Below are 24,280 nucleotides of genomic sequence, written 5' to 3' on the forward strand. Positions count from 1 at the left end.
TTCCTCCGCGCGTTGATTTCATACCAAACTCATACTTTACATTCCGCCTTTTTCTGTCAAACGCAGCTGTTTTTCCCTGGAAATACTCCCGAATCACCAGGCGAAATTTCTACAGAATAAAAAACTGTAGAGAGCAAAGCGCTTGTGCCTGTAGGAGCGGGGCAGGAAAGCCGTTGTGAGGTGAGTGTGCTCTCATATAGTTCTTTGTTGTGTGCAGCAACTTTTCATGCTGCAGCAGCTGCTTCGCTTCGAGTGTGCTGGAAGTTTTGGGATATTTGACATATTTCGCATTTTCCCGCTGTGCCTGTAGTGAAACAGAGACTCACGTGTTTAGCGGGGAATTCCTCTAATATTTACTCAAGCATTCGCGCTGTATTCGGCTCGTTAAATGTGTCTCTCAGACTTAGTTTGCAGTTTATTGCAGTATTATTAGCTCGCAAGCTAACCAACTAGCATGTCAGCTCGAGTGTGTTAGCGGTGACTTGCTTCTTGTATATCCACTGAAAAATGGAAAAATAACATGTCGATAGCATAACATGGCAACCATTGATAGCATTTTGTGCGGTTTTAAGAACTTTTACGGCCAGTTAGATGGAAGTTTGCTCCCTTTGGGATCATGGGGCTATTTTGCCAACTCACAGTCGGCTAAACCGCTTCCAAGCGTTCACTGTGATTTCATTTTCCCTCTGCATACTCACAGATGGGATTCATCTTTTGTTACTGTGAAAGTTTTCATCAACATGTGAGACTGATCATAAGAGTTTCAAAGGAGGCTACGGGAGAATTTACACCATATGTGTGATTTTATTGGGTTGTCAAAATTGTTCAATATGTGACCTTTAGGATCATGTTAAGGTTATTCGAGTGCTTAAAAGAATCGATCGATTTACTGTCTAAATCCGTGAAAGTTTTCGGTACTGTAGTAGTCAATGTGCAAGTGTTCATAGAAATCTGGGATGTGCCGTGATGAAATCAGTCTCGGTTATTCATAATGTCGATGGTGTTCCTCTGGGAGTAGAAGGCAGCCCCTAACGTGCATGTATTTTCAGTGTTCACTGATCTCATAGCTTTATTTAGCTCAATGCTGTACTGGCTTCTCACTGCACTAAACACCTGACCTTTTGGCCACGGGTGCTATATTGAAACTGGCAGAGCCAGTAACACATGTGGTCAGTATCCTAACTTTGCATCATCTCTGTTCTTGGCAAATCTGTGGCTATGACAACTCATCAAATTTCGAAAATCTTAACCAAACTGCACAGCAGTGCTCTGTGTTGGTAAAGCTATTCTATGATTGTGGTGTATGTGTTACATCAGCAGTAGGTTTGATTATTAAGCCAAGTTTACCCGTGGGATTTGTCGAATTGGCTAAAAGGTATTTGATTAACAACACTCCCCTTTGCCGTAATCCTAATTTGCACTTTTGATTAGAGTTAATTATCATAGAGTTTTGTCATGACAGCAAGTAAGGACATACTTAATGTTGATTTAAGACATTTGCACTTTTTGTTTGTGGAATAGTTCCATTTCAGATTATTATATTTGCATGCTGTTTCTATGGAGTATCTAGTACTTTAAGGGAGATATATATATATATATATATATATATATATATATAATTTTTTATTTTTTTTTTTTTTTAAATGTTCCAGAAATTTATTTTGCAAGCTAGTTAGAATTTCTTGTTGCAATTTAGTGGTGAAAACACCAGCTGACTCTGCAACACCATTTGTTTAGCTTTGTCCAGGATACTGTTTGCAGCACATGTAGCACAGTACAAACAGTGATGACACCATTTATAAAGTTCTGTATAATGTCCAGTGTTAGAAAAACATTGCATATCAGTACATATTTGAGTCATTAACAATATGTGATGTTGGTATCATGCTGATATCATATTCCCATCATGGTGATGCTGACATCATGCTGATATATTAGTCAGGCTCTACTGTAGCATGAGTTTATGTATGTTTGAGGTCAGTTAAACTCTAGTGAAGAATATAGGGGGCTTCCTTTTTTGTCTGTCTTACATTTGTGGTTGCATCTGGCTTAAAATCAGTGCCAAGTCAAACATGGCCTGCTGTGGCAAGGGAGCAGCCGAAAGTAGTATGTACTGTTACAATGGGAACATTAAACATGACAAAAGTTTAAAATAAGGGATTACTTATATTAACCTCATATCAGCCAAAAGCTCAGGCTTCAGACTGTCCTAAATGATTGGGTTCAGACCTTTTTTTCTTACTGTTTAATCTGTGTCAGTGAGAGGGGATATGTGGTCATCTCAAGCACACAACTCTGGCTTAGAGCACAGCAACCCCTCCCACCTTCTGTTTGGAAGGGACAGCCAATCAGATGAAGGTTGGCTTAAAGGGAGGGTGTCCCAAAAGAGGAGTTAAAGGGCTTGAAAGAGGATGAGGGGATGAACTGACGGGCTGCATTAAGGCACATTTTTAAGATAAGTAAATAAAAATGTGCCTTAAAGCAGCCTGTCAGTTCATCCCCTCATCCTCAATAATTCAAAGCTCCTCTAGTTGTTTTAATTATCGTCTTTGATCTGTGAACATAAAAAGCAATGTGACATGTTGAGTTAGTTCCAGTCAGGACAAAGAAACACCCTTCCAGTTACAGACGTCCCACATTAAAGCTTTCAAGACTATCTCATCCACACACCACGACCACCACCCCATATCAGAATGTTCTTTTAGACTTTGCGCTTTCCTGACCACCCCACTAGGCCTTGTGGATCTCTATGGCAACACTCAGTCCAGTCAGCAGCGATTGAAACTGGGAAGGCCCTGCACACAGTGTGTAGAATAAGCCCACCACAGCAGGGGAAGCTCAGCAACCACACTGATCCTCTGTGGTTGCTCTGTGGCAGGGGCCATATTAACCACACTCTGGAAAACATTACACACCAGGCAACATTCATGTTGCATATGTGTGCCTGTGTTTGAAGAGCCTTGGAGCATCTTCAACAATAACAAAAGAATGCGTAATTTCCTTGTGGCCTACACAGGCAAGGTTGCAGTCTTCTGAAGTTTGTGTTGCTTGAGTATTGCCTTTTAGACTACTTTCTGTGTGATGAACAGCTTAGAAAATGACTAGCTGGTCAGTTAAATATTTAATGTATTCCATTTTGTGATCTCACCTTAATAGTGACACAGCCTGGTAGTGTCTTCCTTGACTCAGGATAGTGTCTTTAAACATTAATAAGCCCTTAATATTGAGGCTTTTTACTTGTCGGGTCTTTGACCATGGGTGCCAGAACTATTAATACACACTATACCCATGGAAGCTGTAAACAACTTCAGATGAATGTGATCTCACTCTTGGTGAAATGTGTAGACACTTGTAGTCTGAGAAATCTGTCGCTATTCTCAGCAGCCGCGAAGTTAATCCCCGTCTGGTCCATCCATCATGATGTCGTGATGTGGATTAACAAAACAAGGTGTGTGGGGTTTAATTTTCGTGAACTGTCCGTGTGCCTCAGATTCCTTCTGTCGAAGCTGGAAAAAGAGAGTACTGGAGGTGGCTAAAACATTGAAGCAACATATCAGAATACTTTATCACTTTATTGTTTATCTTATTTCAAAATTTGGGTTTGTCTTCTGTCCAATTGGAGAGATTAGGAGTAGTGGATAAGCACTTAACCCTTTACTACATTGTATGTTATTTGCATTGCAGTTGAAACAATAAACTTCTCATGTTTACTTGTTTTGGAAACCTTGTTCTCCTTCTCTAAGCCACAGTATTTCTGTTTGATATTTTTGTGGTTCTAATATTAAATTAAGCTACACTTTTTAACTTCAGTCCATTTGTTGGTCAGTGCTGGTACTGCCCCGTCTGTGCTTTTCACTGCTTAGTTGGGTTCTCCACTTCTGGTTTCCCAAAATAATATACATTTATGGCCACTCTGGTACACGTGTCCAAACACATGGCAGCAGCCCAGTGCATTTAGGCATGTAGACATGGTAAAGATGACCTGCTGACATTCAGCTTATAAGAGAACAGTCAGACTGCTTTGAGCTGATAGGAAGGTAACAGTAACTCAGATAACCACTTGTTATAACCAAGGAATGCAGAAGAGCATCTCTGAACACACAGCATGTTGAACCTGAAACAGATGGGCTACAGTACAGTACCATACCTTCTCTTGAACAAGAAACTGAGGCTACAATTCGCACAGACTCACCAAAATTGGACAATAGAAGACTGGAAAACTGTTGCCTTGTCTGATGGGTCTCCATTTCTGCTGCAACTTTTGGATGTATGGGTCAGAATTTGGCATAAACAGCATGAAAACATGGATCCATCCTGCCTTGTACCAGCTGTTCAGGCTGCTGGTGGGTGTGGGGCATATTTTCTTGGCGCACATTGGGCTACTTAGTACTAATTTAGCATTGTTTAAACGCCACAGCCTGCTGAGTATTGTTGAAGATTTCAGATTAAAAAAAGATAGTTTTTTTTTATTTTTTGACTCCCACATGCTCTTTAAAGTGACCATCTGATTTGATTTATGGATAATAAAAAAAAAACAAAAATTGTCAGCAGTCATGCTCTAGTTTTCTTTTTTCCTCGCTTCTCTTTTACTTAAAGAAAAAAAAATGTAATTTAGGCGCTCTTTTGTGGTGTTGGATTTGATTCTAGTTGTTGAATTTTAAGAGCATTAAAAAATTCATTCACCACAAAAATTTCCTTTTCTTTATTCCCTGTACAGTTTATACACATTGTGTTTTTGTATAGGATGTAAGTTTGACCATCTTTTCTAAAGTGTTAGGAGACCCATGCATCTGTTTCTCTAAATCTTGTTTGCAGTCCAGCGTAGCTGTAAAAACAACAAATCTATTTCCTAACAGGTTTAGAAATCTGTTCCTAACCCTGTTAGGAAACAGATTTTGGTTTTTAATGTGGAAGAAAACATCTTAAAACCTGGGTTTAGGGTAAGTATTACCACATGTATTAGTATATTTTTGTTAATCCTGCAGAAGGGCTTCCCCTCAACTGCCTTTATTTCTGCCTGTTGGTTTTAATTTTAAATTGGAGCTGATTGTAATTATGTAATTAGATTAATGTACGGAAAGTGTGCATTTGCAGAGATTCCAGTTTCTCCTCTCTCTTCTGCTCTCTTTGGCTGGGAGAGCAGACAGATGGAGAAATGGAGAAACCGCTACTCAATTTGATGAATATTAGTTATGTTACTGTGTGAAAATGGATGCTAGAAGCTGTCCTCTTTTGTAGTCTTACAGCTACAACACCCTCACAAAGCATAACACTGTAACATTTATTCTATTACACTGAAGACACCATCATGTCAGCTCCAGTTTAGCATATCTGTTGCACATCTTACCACTTACCTTGTCCTGTGTGTTGTAGGTGTGTTGTAGCTGGAGCCGTCATCATTGCGTCGGAGTGGAGTTGCCGTGGCAGCCCTGATGGGGCGCAGGAGAGGGTGGCAATGGAGAGGGACTGGGAGACGGGACAGACCGTGGATTGGATGGGACCCTGAAGGGGTGTGGAGTCCAGATATTGAGCAGAGCTTTCAGGAAGCGTTGGCCATCTACCCTCCTTGTGGCAGGAGGAAGATCATACTGTCAGACGAAGGGAAGATGTATGGTGAGGAGCAGCAAGTTTCTGTCCTTTTGTCCAGATAATCTATCCATCTCTTTCGAGTGTCTTTCTTTGATATCAAAATATAGGCACCCTTTGTTTGCCTTAACTTTTTCAGAATGTTTTTTTAAAGGATTACATTAGGAACATGTTATTCCAGATAAATATTAGTTCTCAGAAGAACCACCCAAAGAGCACTCATTTTGCTCAGCTTCCTGCACTTTGGAGTAGTGCTGGTTTTTGATCCTTCTTGGCGAATCGCCTTACTTTATGCACAGGTGATCTGCTTGCAGGCATTTTCAAAGAGGTTATTTAGTTTGGGGGTCAGAGGACAGTCTGCAGTAACAAGGTCAAAGGACAGAGCATGTTCACATCTCAGGTCACTTGTAGTTAACTTCTGAATAACAGCTGTTTGCTCTGCGTGAGTATTGAAACAGCAGAACCAGATTGCACACAAGCAGTGTTTCATGTGTTTGTATATTGGTTGCTGCTTGTGAAGGGAGCTTTGTATTTTGATTTTCTTCTTACCTTATGAAAACCTTGTGATCTTTTTTTTTTCTGTTTTCTTTTTTTCTTTGAAGGGGGGAGGCTGAGTGTTTGCATTCCCATCTGCAGTCTAGCCTGTGTCAAGCATTTGTGTATTGTCAGAGTGTACAGTGAGGGACGAGGGATATATGATCCCAGGTGACAGAAAGGGAAGTTTGTTTCAGCATTGTGGCATTTTCTCCTTTGTGGAAGTGTGGGGCTCACTGTGTTTGTTGACCATACCTACTTCCCTCTCCTCCTTAACAAGGATTGTCCCATTGATATACACTTAGACATATTGAAAAAGCAGCACTGAGACTAAGCATAATACCAGTCACCAAACTTGCATCACAGTACTGTGAGCATGACTAAGTAGTATCGATTTCAAGTTTGCATAATTAGTTGGGATTTTACATTTTGGGGGTTTTCTTGTGGGGGTGGGGGGGTATAGTTGTTTTCAGCTGTAGTCAGCTCTGGATAGAGAGCATCACTTTAAAAAAAACAGCATACAAGATTGAAAAAAGAAAAAAAAAAAAAAAGACATTATTTAACCATGGCAGAGCAAAATTAAAGAGAATACTAAAACAAAGAGAATACATGCCATGCCTGAAAGTGGATTGTGAGCACGAACGCAGATGCCACTGTCGAGTTAAACTGTGCAGTGCTCATTTAGATTATCGACACGTTGACAATGTGAATCAACTGTTAAATCCTTATAAACACAGCATTAAATTACACACCGATCTTACAGGTAACCAGAATCTTATTGCGTGTTTGCTTAGTGAACCTCCTTGTGCTAAACTGGGCCAGTTGTAACTGATCCAGCCTCTGTGCTGTCTTTGGTCTCAGTCATATTGTTACTACCATGATGTCACCCTGGATTATAGTGCCAAATAGTATTTCTAAATGGGATAATCAGCAGACTGGGTGACACAGATAATGCAGAGAGGTTGTAGCAGTAATGGATGTTTTAATATTATATTAATAATATATTTTAATTTGTTGAGATATGAGAGATTGTTCTTTTAAAACCCTTGTATTATTGATATTTTTATCTCTTCATAATCATTGGTAATTAAATGGGTGTTGGAGAATTGCCCATAATGATTTACAAAGTTAAGCAGATAAATAGACATACTACCTTTTGTGGCCACTGATTTAAATCACACATACCTATACCCATGTTTATTAGACTTTCAATACTATTTTCAGTAGATTGAGTTCTTTACATTTACTTTAGGATTTTTAAGACTGATACAGATATTTGATTACTTTAAAAATCTGGTATATAGCTGTTTTTTTGTTTTTTTTTCCCCTCCCCTTTCAGGCACACTAAACAAATAGATTTCCGTATAATTTATGTTTGCTATTTATGAGTCCTTGCTAAGATAATATGACAGTGCAGTTTATAAATAAACTAGGGGTGGGACTCGATTAAAAAATTAATCGAATTAATTACAAGCTTTGTAATTAATAATCGAAATTAATCGCATTTTAATCGCATTTCAATATTTGACATGAGAAATATTAATTAAGTTTAGTTGATGAATGAATCAATATACATAAGCTTAAACTTCAAAATTTTGTTTATTTTCCCACCAGTCCTACTACACAGACCAATGAAGGGTGGGAAGTGCTCCTGTGATAAGCAAACTCCTGAAATTAAAGTTAAGCATCATAACTGGATAGTTTTATTCAACATTAATGTCTCACTTAATATAGTTGGAAATTAATCATTCTCTCAGCTGTATTCTTGAGTTGAAATGTGTTATGCTTGTTTTAACAGCTTATTTGAATTAAAGACTTAAAATTAAACCACAAAAAGGGAGAAAAAGTTCGTTCTCCGTTTAATCAGCTGCTTTTACACAGCTGTGCTTCACACTCACGGTTGCTAGGCGACATGAGCTACGCAAGGGACGGCAGCTGATATGAAGGCTAGCCGCTCACTTCCGGCCTTTGTGGTGTTCGTGGGCTGCGAAAGACGTGGGCCGGGTCCTTCGCAGGATGCGGCCCTAATTTGGACATTGTGCGTCGATATAATCTGTATGCCGGGAACTCGTGCACTGAGAAACGTTCCACGGTGCAAAGTGCGATTAAAATGCGTTAAAATTTTTAACGCGTTAATTTCCCCATAATTAATTAATCGAAATTAACGCGTTAAAGTCCCACCCCTAAATAAACTTGTTTTATTGTCACAAGTCATGGATTACTCGTTTACGCTCAGCCTGACCCTGCTTGGATCAGCTGGTTTAGTTTGCTGCTATCAGAGTGCCCTTTGGTGGACAAACTATGTAACATCAAGATTCATAACTTGGTTGAAGGTTGTTTCTCCTGTCTCCATCTCATTTCCATCTCTATCTTTAACCACTCTAACCTGCTTGATCTCTCTGTCTAGCCAACTGAGATAAATCCTGTTCTCCTCCCTTAGTGTCCAGGCTCACAATAACTCACTATAAACCTTTTCCTTTGGTTTTGCCTTTACCACCACGTCTTTGCCATACACCTAGCCTCCCAGTACTCTGGTGTACATTTCCCTCACTATCTCACTTTTTCAAGATTCAAAGATTTATTTTTTTTTATTGTCCATTCGTCGTGTGTACAGGACATGCATGAGACGAAAAATACTGTTTCTTTTAGTATAAAAGACAAGCTAAGAAAACTTAAAAGGACGCTTGAGGGAATATATAAAAATCAAAACCTTTGTACAGTAGTGGCAATAGTGCAAATACAGTAACAGATGTACCTGGATATATAATATAGGTATAAATAAATAGAGCAGTTTGTGAAATGTACACTTGTGGACAGTAGTGCAAATGACCAACATCAGTGGGAATGACAGTAGTCCTAATAGTTGCAGTAAAGTACAATAAAGTATAAAGATGGTCAGCAGCTTTAAAAGCTTTGAATGTATTGTGTCCCTGTGTGCAACCAGTTAAGATATAGTTCTTCTGTAAGTGGGTGTGTCCAGGGGTAAGTGGGGGCAGAGTTCAGTCTCCTGACAGCCTGGTAGGCAAAGCTGTTTGACAGTCTGGTGGAGCAAGCACAGAGACTCGGGTACCGCCTCCCCAAAGGCAGGAGGCTGAAGAGAGTGTGAGGAGTGGGAGGGGTCACCAGTGATGCTAATGGCTATGTGGTTGAGGCAGGTGTTGAAAATGTCCATGAAGGAGGGCAGAGGGGCGCAGATGATCTTGTCGGCTATATTCATTATCCATAGCTGGGTCTTCCGGCAGGAGGTCGTGCAAGCTCCATATCTCACAGTGATGCAGCCACTGAGGACACTCAGTGGTGCCCTGGTAGAATGAGTTCATAACTTGACGTGGAACACCTGCTCTCCACAATTTGCACAGGAAAAGGAGGCAAGTTTGAGCCTTCTTGGCTAGCGATGTGGTGTTGTTGGACAGGAGAGGTCTTCAGTTGATGTGCACCCAGGAACTTGTCACTGCTCAAACACTCCAGAGCAACGGCATTGGTCAATGGGAGATTTGTGAATGTCCTCTCCTGAAATCTGTTAGTCTCTTGGTCTTCATGTTCAGGAAGAGATTGTTTTTGCTCCACTGGACCATATGGCCCACCTCTTTCCTGTAGCTGGATTCATCATGTTAGGTCCACCACAGTCGTGTTCTCTGCAAATTGGACCATGTGGTTTGTGCTGTAGGTTGGTGTACAGTCAGGGTTAGCAGGGTGAAGAGCAGTAGGCCGAGCACACACCCTTTTGTGGGGCCTCAGTGCTTAGCGTGATGGGTCTCGGAGGGTGTTACTACCAAACCTGTGGCCTACCTGTAAGAAAGTCCAGAATCCAGTTACAGAGAGGTTTCGAGTCCCAAGTGCGTGAGGTTTTGTATTAGCTGCTGGGAATGATTGTGTGAATGCTGAACTGAAATCTAACAACAGCATCCACTCATAAGAGTTCTTTGTATCCAGGTTGGTGAGGGCTGGATGGAAAGTAGTAGAAAAGGCGTCCTCTATGGACCTATTTGACCTTGTATGCAAACTGAAACGGGTTGTGGAAGGGAAGGAGGATGGACTTGATGTATTGCATTCAAAGCACTTCATGATGATTGAAGTCAGTGCTACAGGGCTGATAGCTATCAGCTGATAGCTGATAGCTATCAGCTACAGGGGCTCTTTGGTACTGGTATTATGGTTGCAGCTTTTGAGACATGTGGGGACAACATCTTGGCTCAGAGAGATGTTGAAGATGTCAGTGAAGAATCCTTGAGCTCCTCGGCACAGTCCTTCAAAACATGACCAGATATGTTGTCTGGCCCAGCTGCCTTTTATGGGTCAATGCTGGAGAGGATTCTCTTCAAGCTTGCTGGAGCCAGACAAGTGGCCTGCTTGTCTGGGTTGTCTTCTGTGCCGGTGTGTTGCGTTGTGTTTCAAAGCGGCCAAAGAAGTTTCTTTGCTAACCTCTCCCTTTGAATGTTTTCTTGTATTTCCTCTTCCACCATCAAGTCTCCTTTTCTCTGTTCAGAAGATGCACAAAATACCTCCTGGCAGTTTCCCTCACCACTTCAGCTGTACTTTCTCAGTCATGTGGTAACTTAACTCCTCCCTGAACTCTAACATTCTTCAACATCCATTATTCAGTCCTCACCTCTGCCTTCACTTAAACCTACAGACTACTGTCAGATGCTGCATAGCTACATGTAACACCACCTCGCTGAATCCTATCTTCTGCGTAAGCTATAGTCCACCCGTGTCCATCTTCATCCATTCTTATGTCACACTAAGTTCCTCCTTCTTGAACTATGTGTTCACCATGGCCATTTACATATTTTTCACAGAATCCACTACCATCTGTCCATCCACATTCTCTTCTTAATACCTGCCCAACACCCCCTTCTCACTCCTGTTCCCTTAACATACATGTCCAATGAAGTATATTCTCTAGACTTCATCCAGTTTACTCCAGAACTCCTTTCTCTTTTGACTCCAACCTTCTTGGGACATGCACACTGGCACCATTCAAACATCACTGTCAATTTCCAGCTTCAAGCTCATGATGCTGTCTGACTCTCTCTCCATCTCCAGAAAACTATTCACGTACGTCGTTCCTTCAGATTATGCTTACCCATTTACTTGTCTACACCGTGGTCGAGCAGTTTGAATAAATCTCCTTTACTCCTTTACTTTTCTCTCCTATATCAGCTGGTTCTCTCCCTTAGTGGTCTAGCCCCCCCCCCCCCCCCCCCCCCCCCCCCCCCCCCCCCCCCCCCCCCCCCCCCCCCCCCCCCCCCCCCCCCCCCCCCCCCCCCCCCCCCCCCCCCCCCCCCCCCCCCCCCCCCCCCCCCCCCCCCCCCCCCCCCCCCCCCCCCCCCCCCCCCCCCCCCCCCCCCCCCCCCCCCCCCCCCAAAAAAAAAAAAATCATTCATGGGTTATGTTACGTATTTATCATGATGGCTCAAGTTATAGCTTATCTTGCCTTGTATTACAGAAAAAGTAACTTGACTTCTAAAGAAAGCTTTTATAGCCTTATGTGGAGTAGTGGTAGGCAGCAGGGTAGTGCATGTGTCCTGTTTTGGGAATTGGAGCAGACTGCTGCGTCTGAGTCAGCCCCTTCTGTTGATTTTGGGAAATTCTGTGTTCTGGTAACTTAACAGAGCTGATGTGACTCATCTGAAATCCCTACAGCGTCACAGCCCTTTCCAGAAAAAAGGATGGCAATGATGATGTTAGTGTGCATTCGTCCTAAATGATTACAGCTGTGGAATCAGTCTGGTCACCTTTATATTTAACCTTTTGCAGCACAGTGTATAGTGAGTTGCTTAGCAGTTACAAAGGGAGTCGAGCTGATCATCAGGTGTGGGTTGGAGCTGAGGAGACAGAACAAAAGAGCTGACCAGGCAGTCTGTACTGACCACATTTTTGAAGTCTGTTAACAATATCATAACCTCTCCTCTTTTTCCTTCCATTCCCACCATTTCTTCATCTCTTCTGGAGGTCTGCCAGCATGCAAAAGCCAAACCTGAATAAAATTAACACATGCTGTCCTTAATGGAAATATTACTGCTGGAGAAAAAGAAAGCATGGCATTTCCTTTAATTGTGAAATAGACGATGCAGACGATTTGTAAGAGTCTCACAACTTTGGAGAGAGACACACAGTCACAGACTTAGCACTCATGGTGAGATGTTTGTCACATGGAAGTTTTATTTTGTGCTTGCATATATGGTCAGTGGATTAAAAAGTATGCACAGCTTCATTTTTGATCTTGACCACTGAATTCAGGGCAGTCTACATATAAATTTTCAGTGTCATTGTGACCACTAGACTCAAACATTCATTCATTGTCTAGCTGTTTGTGTTATGATTGTACTTAAGCAGATTAACATTGTAAGACACAAACCACTAGACCCACAAACCACACTAGGCTTCAGATAAAGTAGTGATGAAGTTTAGTTTAACGTGTTAAGGTACTCACCCCTCACCCCTTTGCATTCATATTTGAGAAGTCATGTAATTTAAAAACATGCTTAGTATGTACAGACATGTGTACAGTACTTAATGTATTTGATCAGGTCTGGGTGCTTTACATTAAACTCTGGCTATTCCCATTTGTTACAGTGATGTTCTTTTGATTACAAGGAGATCCCCTTAGGTCACATAAAATTGCACAATTAAATTTTGGAGCTGTGATTCTAACTTTATGCATAAAATTACATGCCTCAAGACCTTAGGCAGCAGAGGGGCTACTAGCTGGAGCTGCTGTAATTTTACTCTAATACTTAAACTTTCTTTCTGCCTATCTGTCCACAATCTCCTCCTACACAATCAGGATTTGAGCAGCCAAACCTGGCACACAGGTATATCTTACGGTCCTGAAGGATCTATCATATCACACATTGTTTCAATATCACTTTGCCTAGCAACCACCTACGAATGGGCTGAAATGACCCATTTGTAGTGTTCACGTACCTATATGCCTTATAAAAAAACATCACTTTCATTTCTCAACATTAACATTTAGTTTATATCCACAAAAACTGAGAGTTATGCATATTATTGTATTATGTCATCTTGTTGCTTAGCAACCACCTAACGATGGACTTAATTGACATTTATATAGTAGAGCACCTGAGTACATTAGTACACTTATTTTTCAGACAGTTGATGTGGTTCATAATCAAATGGATTTAAATGCATTTTGCTGTGTATTAATATATGTATAGTCAATCCCACATTTATCTTATATATATTTATTTATAGAAACAAGATCTACCACCCTTATTTTCTTACTTTTCTCACTGTCATTAAGTATACGAGTTTGCCAACAGCATGAACAGACCAAACAATACTGCACCTTGGGTATGTGCTAGTAATACAAATACTGTAGGTTAGTTGTTACACAGAGATAATTGAGTATGTCTGGCTAAACTGTGCAATATATGAAAAACTTTCGACTCGTATAATGTAAATGTTAAAAGGTCTGATTTTATCTGTTTTTCTCACATTAGGTCGAAATGAGTTGATAGCTCGCTACATCAAGCTACGAACGGGGAAGACACGCACACGCAAACAGGTATGCACAGATATTAGTATTTGAAATTTCATTGTGCAACTGCATGTGCCATGACAATAAAGATTCTATTCTATAGACTACACTGTTTATCTGTTTTATGTAATAGGATCTAGAAATGCACCTTGCTCGTTGCAAATTGTTTCACCTTGTTTAAATAAATATTTATGGATTATGTCTGTTTGTTTAAAATGATTAAATCATTGTGCAAATGTGTTTGTTTTCATGGGGGTGACCCTTGGTCCACAGGTGTCTAGTCACATTCAGGTTTTGGCACGTAAGAGGGTACGAGAATACCAGGCAAGCATCAAGGTGGGTTCCCACTGAATAAAACTCTACTACTCTCTGTAGTCATATCCCTCTTCTTTTTTCTGTCCTTTTTCTTCCCATCCCTTTTCCTTCATCCTGTCTTTCCTCAGGTCTCTAGTCACCTGCAAGTCTTGGCCAAGAGAAAGGTCTCGCGAGATTCAGTCTAAGCTGAAGGTATACGTGCTCACTGGCTTTGCAATGCTAGCTACTTTGCTCTGCATGCTCAAATGTAACTTAACCTATTCATACATGTCTTTGTCAGAACTTACAGCTGATTTTTATCTTCTCTATTGGAGTGTTAAACTACCTGTACTGGGAGTACTGCCATAGCTGACTCCCACCACCTTAAAATACAACTGTATGTCATGATTAAAGAAACCACCACTGCTGTAGTTTTTCATACTCTAACGCTTTCAAGACTGCCTGTAGCAGTATAAAGACGGGTTGAGACATTTCTTTAATTAAAAACTGTTAGATTTAAATGATTTTAGTCTTGTATTGGTGCTATGCTGTTTTTGCCAGCAGCCTGAGAATTGGGTGATATGGTTAAAATTTTCTAACCAAACATTAGTCCATCAACCAGCAATTGTATTTATATGAGAATGGTGCCTTTTAAAACTGGTGCGTTGTTCTGAGTTCTTAACATCAAGCATAAATGCCGCATTTCCACTACTATCTACTCAGTGCAACTCGACTGCACTGTTTGTAGGCTTTTCCATTAGCTCCTGGTACCAGGTATTTTTTTAGTACCCACTCAGCCTGGTTTCCAAGCGATCTAAAAATGTGACATAAGAACAGCGTGCCACTGATTGGCCAGGGATTGTGTCACTAGCTGAGTAACGAGAGCGACTCCTTCACCAGAATCAACCACACCATTTTTAAAACCCGACAGCAAGAAAATGGAGGCATGCAAGCCAACGCTGTGGTCGAATGAGGAGGTGCAGCCATTTCTGTGCTTGGTTGCAGATGAGAGAATCCAGAGGGAGCTAGGCGGAGCAACAGAAATGAGAACATTTATCATGAGGTCTCCGAGCTAATGGCTGCTTACGGGTACCATTGCACAACACAGCAGTGTAGACATTGTTGTGTTGTGTTTGAATCGCATACAAATTATGTCAGACTAATGGCCGCGTTGAGGTGGTATTCAATTGTAATGGAAACAAAACAATCCGACACAACATGACTACTGCCAAGTCATGTTGTGTTGAGCCGTGCCGCTCTGAGTAGGTACTAGTGGAAAAGAGGCAATAGTACCAAGTCTCCTAGGTCAAACATTTTTCAATGCTTGTATGCTTCACACATCTCACAGTTGTGTTGTCTAGCATTGCACAGTGTGAAAGTCTGTTGTTTTGAGTGTGTATGTTTAAAATCATTTTTATGGGAGAGAGAGCTTTCTAATAATGCATGGATGGTTTTTGTTTTCAATTAGATTAAGAAGATTGTGGCCTTGGGCAAATAATTGCATGAGATTCAGTAGCTGGCTTTGTTGACCGATGTGTTTGCGATGCTGGCTGCATGTAATCTGCATGCATGTTTGCATGGCTACAAACATGCAAGCTGTTTTTAATGTGCCCATTGTTGATGTGCACACTTGAGGAATTTCGGTTTTCTCCTTTGATTCTTTACATTCTATCTCTTGAACATTTCCAGCAGTTCTTTATATTTTCTCTCTTTAAGTCCCTTTCTTGTGGTTTTACCATATGCTGTTTAAAAAAATCCATCATTTTACACCAAATGTATTGAACTGTCTGCTCTCCTTTGCACATTTTGAGGATAACAGTTTAACGTTTTGACTTTCAGTACTCAGTTTTATGAAGGCACAAACTAGTAGGCCATAGCCTGTCCTGTCAATTAAGGCAATGCTTTTGATCTTGGTGAGGTGGGTTTGAGTTGTCATTGCATTACAGAGTTAGTCAGTTCAGAAAGTATTTTAGGCCCTTCACATTTTGCACTCTTGAAAATTTCATTTCAAATTGACAAATGGTTTTAGATATTAAATTTTTTGACAAATCCATCCATCCATTATTCTGTTCAGAGTTGGGGGGCTGGAGCTGGAGCCTATCCCAGCTAACACAGGGCGAGAGGCAGGGTACACCAGGTCGCCAGCCTGTCGCAGGGCCAACACAGAGAGACAGACAACATCCACCACATTCACACTCTCATTCACACCTATGGGCAATTTAGAGTTTCAAATTAACCTAACCCCAGTAAGTGCATGTGTTTGGACTGTGGGAGGAAACCGGAGTACCTGGCGAAAACCCACGCAGACACGGGGAGAACATGCAAACTCCACACAGAGAGAGAGAGGGCCCTGGGCCAAGGTGGATCGAACCCAGGCCTTCCAGATGGTATTCTAACTGTGAGGCAGCAGTGCTAACCACTGTTCCACCATGCTGCCCGTATTTGACAAATTTATTTTTAAAATTATTTCAAATTAGAACTTTAAAGTATTGGACTTTTAAGTACTTTTGTATGCAGCAGTTACTACAAACCTGAATTGTACCATTATTACAAATCTGTACCCACCCCTATTGGGCAGTTTTTCTCATTCTCATTCTTTCTGGGTGATCCTCTGACCTCTCCAGGACATTGAGATTTGTCTTGAATCCGCTCCAGCATTGACCTGACCTCATTTTTCAGATAATCTGCTGAAAAGGGAGCTGTCATTCCAGTTTTCTTCAGGGACCTTTCTTTCCTGAGTTCTGAGAAGCACCCCCCATATCGTGATGGTTCCAGCAGTACCAATCCCAAATAAAATATTTTTATCTCATCAGACAATTGCTTGTGTTCTCTTCACTAATAACTAATCCTTTGATTAGTGGCTTCCATCTCACTGCTCTACTGTAAAAGCCTGATTGATGGAGTCTTGTTGCGGTGGTGCTCTTCTCTGCAGTTAACTTCCTGTTAGTTACCATTGGGTTCTTATTCACCTCAGTGAACAAAGACCTTCTTTCTTACTTACAGACAGACAACTTGAGAAAGAGAACTGATTATTTCATACTTATTCCTTTTTAAATTATTGAGACAGCTGTGGTTCTGGGACCACTCATTGATTTAGAAACTACTTTTTTTTTTTTTTTATTTATGCAATTTAATAAAGTTTGTAAAAAGTGAAGGGATCTAAATGCTTTCCGAAGCAACTGTATGCACTGAACAAGGCGTTTTCCCTTATTGCCTAATGATGATTTTGTAACCTGCTTTTGTTTTGAATGTACTGAAGTTAATTAATAAAATGTCTTTTTTGCCATAGGCCATGAACTTGGTAAGTTTTGGTTATACAACTACAGTTTTCTGCTTCAGACTTTGTGTTGTGTGGCTGGCATCACACTGCTGCTAGTCCACAGTTGCAGTTTTACTGCCAGACTCAAAAAAAAAAAACCAAACCCCTGCTTGTTGCGCTTTTGTTTTAGTGGCTTTAGTTAAGTACTGGTGACGGTTAGTCCTTCTTACTTGGTTTGCCTCCTGCTTTGGCTTCCTCTTATGTCTGCTTTGCTTTCTGTCCTGTTTTTCCATATAGCTACTGCATCATGCTGACATACAGCACATGTTGGCTGGCTTGCTGTCTAAACTGGCCTTTAAAGTTGGCTGATCTTGGAATGATAACCTGCGTTTTACTGCAAATTTTCAGACTTAGCATTGTCATTGTGTATTACTTTGTCTTTCTCATTCAGGATCAGGTCTCGAAGGACAAGGCACTGCAGACAGTAGCCAATCTCTCATCAGCTCAGATAGTTTCAGCGAGTGTAATGAAACCCCAGACTCCCTTTCCTCCACCAGTCAGAGTGAGACGATAACACTGACACACATCTGTTCTTTTCTACTTTCTGGGTAAAAGTGAGTAATACTACTTGCTCCATCTTTTTTTGTGTGTAGTTTTGGCCCGGCCCCATGCCAGGACAGCCTGGGCACTCTCAGGAGTAAGTATAGCTGACACATCACTTGGTTTCCTTTATTGAAAATCAAAGTTTCTTAAGCCTGTGCATTTACTCATTTTCTGGGTTCTTTCTTCTGTTTCATTTTTATAGCATCAAGCCCTTTGCACAGCCACCATACACTACACTACCAGCCCCTGTCCCTGCACCTATCAGTAAGTGTAAATTTGATTAGCTCAGTTTTTGTGAATGTTATTGGAATTGTGTTTTACAGCTTTAAATGTTAAACAGGTTATGAGGCCTTGCCACCCCCTCGCCCTGCAGCTATAGCAGCTCCTGTATGGCAAGACAGAACCATTGCCTCTGCAAAACTACGGCTTCTGGAGTACTCTGCTTTTATGGAGACTCAAAGAGACAGAGAGACGGTGCAGAAAGACAGGCCTTTTTTAACCAAGAGTCGTCAATATAAAATATATTCATAGTCAAATCTTTCTTGTTTTCCCTCTTGTACTTATTTCTCATTCCCTCCTACAGCATAAACACCTTTTCGTGCACATTGGCCCATCAAACCCTGGCTACAATGACCCAGTACTGGAGTCCATAGATGTGAGGCAGATTTACGACAAGTTCTCTGAGAAGAAAGGAGGCCTGAAGGAGCTTTACGAAAAAGGGCCACACAATGCATTCTTTCTTGTCAAATTCTGGGTAAGTAACCAACACCACCAAATCCATCTGAGCAAAGAAAGACAGTAATTCAGTTTTCTAATCTCAAAAACTGAGTTAGGATCGAGGACACGTGTACTAACATGCTTTAGGTTTTATATTAAATTGCGTTCACGGCATTAAACAAATAATTGGGGCTTTTGTAGAGTGCAGTTTTTTTGGCAGTCTGAGGTTATAACCTGCTACGCCACACGGGGGAAGCAAAGCCAGTGTAACACTAGAGCATTTTTTTTTTTTTTTTTTTTTATCATTATTTCTTCAAGCTGTATTTTTTTTTTAACCCCCTGCATGCTTATTATTCAGAAAATCAAACATAAGTTCTTTAATAGTTTTTAAGATTTATCTGTGTAATGTGTCTTTTTGTGGGAAAGTCACAGGAAGATAAAGGTTTGCATGAAGATCCAAATTAGTTGCAGAAATAGACTTAAGATACCACATAGTCTTTGGTGACTTGCTCATTTATTTTCCTTCTACATCTTTTTTTTTTTTTTTTTTTTTTTTTCTTCTTCTTGTGGCATTCACTCTCTGTCCATCTTATTCCCCTTGTTTCAGGCGGACCTGAGCAGTGATATCGAGGAGGGTTCTGGTGTGTTTTACGGCGTGAGCAGCCAGTACAGTGGAACAGAAAACATCACTATCAGTGTTTCAACAAAGGTCTGCTCCTTTGGTAAACAGGTGGTGGAAAAGGTCGAGGTAAGAAAATGGTTCATTATTTTATTTTACAGACATAATTAATAATGCATGTTATTTATTGAACGTATGTATACATGCTCAGATATTTCATATGAAACCACAACATGTGTTTTAACTACAAATCATGTGTGTGGATATCTCCCATCCAGACTGAATATGCACATCTGGAAGGAGGAAAATACATGTTCCGTATCCATCGTTCACCCATGTGTGAATATATGATCAACTTCATCCACAAACTCAAACACCTGCCAGAGAAGTACATGATGAACAGTGTACTGGAGAACTTCACCATCTGCAGGATGTGTGGGTTGCTGTAATTTGACTACATGGGTAGGAACTTATTTTGGTGAGCTCATAGTGCCAGCCAAGAGGTGACTAAGAATGCGCATTTCTGTGGATAAAACGTGTGACAAAGGGGCAAAGGTTTGTAGTTGAACAGAGGGGGACTATTTAATAATTATTCATTAAACTGAATTTTAGAAATCCAGGAAAAGGACAAGAGGGGGTTGCAAGTAACTGTAGATACAGATTTTCTGTAGTGTACAGTTAGAGCCATAATTTGTTAGACAAAGTTCCAATTTTTCTAGTTTTGCCTCTGTACACCACCACAGTAGAGTTTAAATCAAACAGTCAATATGTGATTGATTAAAGTGCAGACTGTCAGATTTAATTCAAGAGGTTTTACAAAAACAGTTGCATTAACTGTTTAGGAATTGCAGCCATTTTTATGGACTGATAAGCAATTTCATGGCCAGGTGAGGCCGGTTCTTTTGTTATTTCATAGAAACATAATATCTGAAGCTGCTTCAAATTGTTCAGTTTGTATTTTTCACTGTAATTTTAAATATGAGGTCCAAAGAGATGTCCGTGCAAAAGACCATTAGGCTGAAAAAAACAAAATAAACTGATTTATAAGAGAGCGAGCATGAACTTTAAGCGTGGCCAATTCAACAGTGTTCTTCATTCTTAAAAAGAAGGAATGCGCTGGTCAGCTCAGCAACACCAACAGGCCCAAAAGACCACAGAGAACAGCTAAAGTGCATGAAGAAAGAATTATTTCCATGGTTAAGAAACAATTTCACAACATCAGCCCACATCAGAAACACTCAAGGAGGTAGGCGTATCATTTTCAAGGTCTACAATCAAGAAACACTTTTGTAACTGGAACTATAGCAGGGTTTCAAACAAGGTGGTTACACTCAAGACCCAGAAGGCCACATTAGACTTTGTCAGAAAGCTGTAAAGGAGCCTTCACAGATCTGACAAAAATGTATTTGAACATTTGAAACCAACATTAACTTGTACCAGAATGAAGGGAGGAATGGAGAGAAACAGCTCATGGTCCAAAGCATTCTACATCTGTCAATAATGATGGAGGCAGTGTTATGGGAAGGGCACGTATGGCTGCCAGTGGAACCGGGTCACTAGTGTTTGTGTTATTGTAGGGTCTTTACCTTACAATATAAAGTGCCTTGAGGTGACTGTTGTTGTGATGTGGTGCTATATAAATAAAATTGAATTGAATTATGATGATGTGCCTGCTAATAGAAGCAGCAGGATGAATTGTGAAGTGTACAGGGCTATACTCTGCTCAGAGTCAGCACTTGACAGTGCAAATGGATAATGACTCAAAGAGTTCTGCAAAAGCAAGCCAAGAGCTTCTCAAGGCAAAGAAATGGGATGTTCTGCAATGGCCAGGTCAGTCACCTGATATCAACCCAACAGAGCATGTTTTTCACTTATTAAATACAAAACTGACCCGCAAACAAGCAGCAACTGAAGATGACTGCAGTAAAGACCTAACAGAGTATCTCCAGTAAGGAAAGGTAGCATTTGATGATGTCCACGGGTTCTAGAGTTCAGGCATTCGCTACAAATGATTTTCATCCAAGAGATCTTTATATATTTAATATTTATGTGCAATTAATTCTGAGCCTTTGAAAATGGGGGACTATGTACAAAAATGGCTGCAATTACTAAACAGTTATTCCAAAATTTCTGTAAAAGGCATTGAATTAAAGCTGAAAGTCTGCACTTTGGTCACACACTGATTTAAAATCCACTGTGGTAGTGTACAGAGGCAAAACTACAAACATTGTCTTTTTCCAACAAATTATGGGCTTAACTGTATGTGTTTTAACTAGAGGTGTAACTGTTCAGCCACAGTTTGGTTTACATGCTTACTGTACCAAAAATGTAAAAAAAAAAAAAGGGGGGGGGGTTAAATAAATTTGAGTTCTGTGTTTTAACCCGCCGCTGTTTGCGTTCCCTCATAACGACCATGGACAACCGGCATGTTTCTACTACCGTTTGTGTATTAAAAATGTTTGGTGTACACACTATATTTTGACACATTTTAATAAATAAACATTTATCTATAAAACAGGAACAAAAACAGCCGTGTTTAATTAAATTTTTTTTAACGATATTTCCCCTCACACTCTGGCCTGTGTTTATCCAGTGAGTGCAGCTGTAAGATCACTGTAGTCTGCCAAACTTATAACATCACAGTTCTATAAAGATATTTGAAGTGGTCAAAAAGGTCTGGATTGATTATAATGTAGGAACAATAACGCAGACTCATAAAGATGAATGGAAATTTGCTGAACCGAAATTCACCAAACTGTTGCTTCTGCACTGCAATACCAAAAATCTAGTGGTGTATTGTTACACCACTAGATTTAACAGCAGTTACATTTGAAAAGCTTCAAAAAAAAAAAAAAAAGGTTTTTGTTGCACAGATTCACAAGATTACTTTATCACTTTCCTCAGTGTATTCTTTGTCTTTATTTGTGCCTTTTCTTAGGTGGTGTCCAACAGAGAGACTCAGGAGACTCTGCTGTGCATCGCCTTTGTGTTTGAAGTGTCCACAAGTGAACATGGAGCGCAGTACCATGTTTATCGGCTAGTCAATGACTAGCAGCATGTCGTGTACATGCAGAGACTTTTCACAGACTTTTTGATATTCACACCATAAACACTATTTCCAGCTCAACACACAGAATTCCCACTCCTCTACTCTACGCTCTACACACACTTGTTTCAACAGACCAACCGTCACACTGTGGTCATGCCTGTTTTATGGTTTTTCCATTGCTGCAAATATGTAGGGTGCACAGACTTTTTAACAACAATCCCTCTGCTTAAACACGGCAAAAGAATCAGCAAACACAAAGGTCTTACATTCATTTGATATTGTTCACGTTTTTTAGTAATTAGAAATTGAAAAACATGTTTAAAAACACTTTAAAAAAGGAACAAGCAAAAGTGCTAAATGTAAGTAAATTGAGTTTAATATGTGATCCTTCAAATCAACAATGGAAAATGTAGCTGTGACACTACAGGTGAATATGCGCATTTGCATTTTCGTCAAAGGTGTGACTGATGTGAGATGAGTTTGAATATAGTTTATCAAAAAACAAAAAAAATCAGTCTTCCTGTAACCTGCCACAAACACTATTACTTGTACAGACTGCAGTAGCTCTGCGAGGTACAGTTTGAATGCATCTGCATTGGTATATCCTCTGTTACTTGTTAGTGTGAAATCATGGACTTCAGTCAGTTAAATCGGAAATCCAAGGATACCTGCAGAAAGTATAAGTGAGCCTCATGTAAAGAAGAGCAGGTTGTATTTATATTGATAAGTGTAAAGAGGGAGATCGTTTTCGGAGTATTTGCTTTGTTTTGTTAAGGTTTCCAGTGGAGATGTTTGTGATTGCCTCGCTTGTCATTTCAAACAGTAGTTCACAGTTTCAGATTAAGTTCGCACTTCGCTGTTAGCAGCATTTTAAATCCGAGAATCACCTTCATGTCCATAGACGTGAAACTGTTATTACTGTGTGGGCTTGCTGCAGTACTTCTACCTCCACCGCGAGTTGGGATAAGAATGTGCTTTGACTTCTAAAGCCTTAAGCTGAGGAGCACTGATGTATAGGATGTGTACACTACGCTTGTAATGGTACTGTTTTTACGCCAAACAAGGTAAATAGTCATTTTTGTAAAGATGAATTTTTTTTTTTTTTTTTTTTTTCCTTTATGTATTTCACAGCAAAGCAAAAGGTTACTCTAAAAATGATAAAGGAAGGGTGTTTGGGGTGGTATCCGTTTTCATATATATGCAAACAATGTATGGTACAGACCTGGTTAAGGTCACCTGCAGTTGCACTGGGATAGATTTTTGCCTGATAACACTAACAAACTATCCAGCTGACACTATTATTTTATGTCTATTCTTTTTATGTTATGTAATGTGTTGGATTGCTGGTACATTGGCTTTTTTTTTTCCTCCTTAATAACCCACATTTTTACTCCTTATTACACTGCCATGACCTCTCCACGCAGGATTATCTTACCTACTGTGGAAGAGAATTTGACTTTCATCATAACATTATGAGCCAGCTGGCTCCTTTTTTTTGTTTTTGTTTTTTTTCTTTCTTCCTTTCTTTTTTTTTTTTTTTTTTTTTTTTTAAATAAGATCACGTTTTAATATTCACTGTGTGGTCAGCCAAAAGTGATTTATTTTATCATTGTGTGTACTGTTTGGCTGTGCCTCATCACTCCTTTGGTCCTGTCTGCTCAGTGAATTAAAAATGCCTTTATGCTGTAACTATAAAGTCATGTGTTGGTGTCTTGATCATAACATTTAGACAGCTGAAAGAGGAAATGCGTCTTGATAGATTTGAAAATAATAAATTGTAACTATCTTATCTAATCCAGTGGTTCTCACTTATATTCTCTGCCATTTGTCTCTTCAGAAGCCAAAAGCTCTTAAATTATTATCAATCCTTAATTAAAAAAATAAAAATAAATAATGGATCCAGGTAGGCAGGACGGATCCGTAATTTCATGTTTAAGACGAATTCTGACCCTGTCATCCAAATGTTGCAGCAGAGACTCATCAGAGATGGCAGTGTTTCTCCAGCTCTCCTTTTTGGAGAGCCTGTATAAGCTGTAGTCTGTTTCCTGTTCTTAGCTGACAGGAGTGGATCCTGGTGTTGCCTTTTGCTGTGGTAGGCGATCTGTTTAAAGG

General features: G+C 40.1%; 1 protein-coding gene across 1 annotated transcript; it reads left to right on the forward strand.

Annotated features, from left to right (window-relative positions):
- On the forward strand, positions 1–23,690 carry LOC115782816 (transcriptional enhancer factor TEF-5). Its single transcript, XM_075074384.1, is given in 15 exon segments — positions 1–180; positions 5,374–5,613; positions 13,590–13,654; positions 13,901–13,963; positions 14,071–14,106; positions 14,108–14,134; positions 17,211–17,222; positions 17,632–17,742; positions 17,834–17,877; positions 17,986–18,047; positions 18,124–18,257; positions 18,367–18,537; positions 19,108–19,248; positions 19,398–19,549; positions 22,058–23,690. Coding segments are annotated over 14 exon segments (1,302 nt in total). The 5' UTR covers positions 1–180; positions 5,374–5,432; the 3' UTR covers positions 22,161–23,690.
- Positions 23,691–24,280: the final 590 nt, after the last annotated feature.

The sequence above is a fragment of the Archocentrus centrarchus genome, chromosome 7, assembly GCF_007364275.1.
Source record: "Archocentrus centrarchus isolate MPI-CPG fArcCen1 chromosome 7, fArcCen1, whole genome shotgun sequence".
In the NCBI taxonomy this organism is placed as follows: Eukaryota; Metazoa; Chordata; class Actinopteri; order Cichliformes; family Cichlidae; genus Archocentrus; species Archocentrus centrarchus.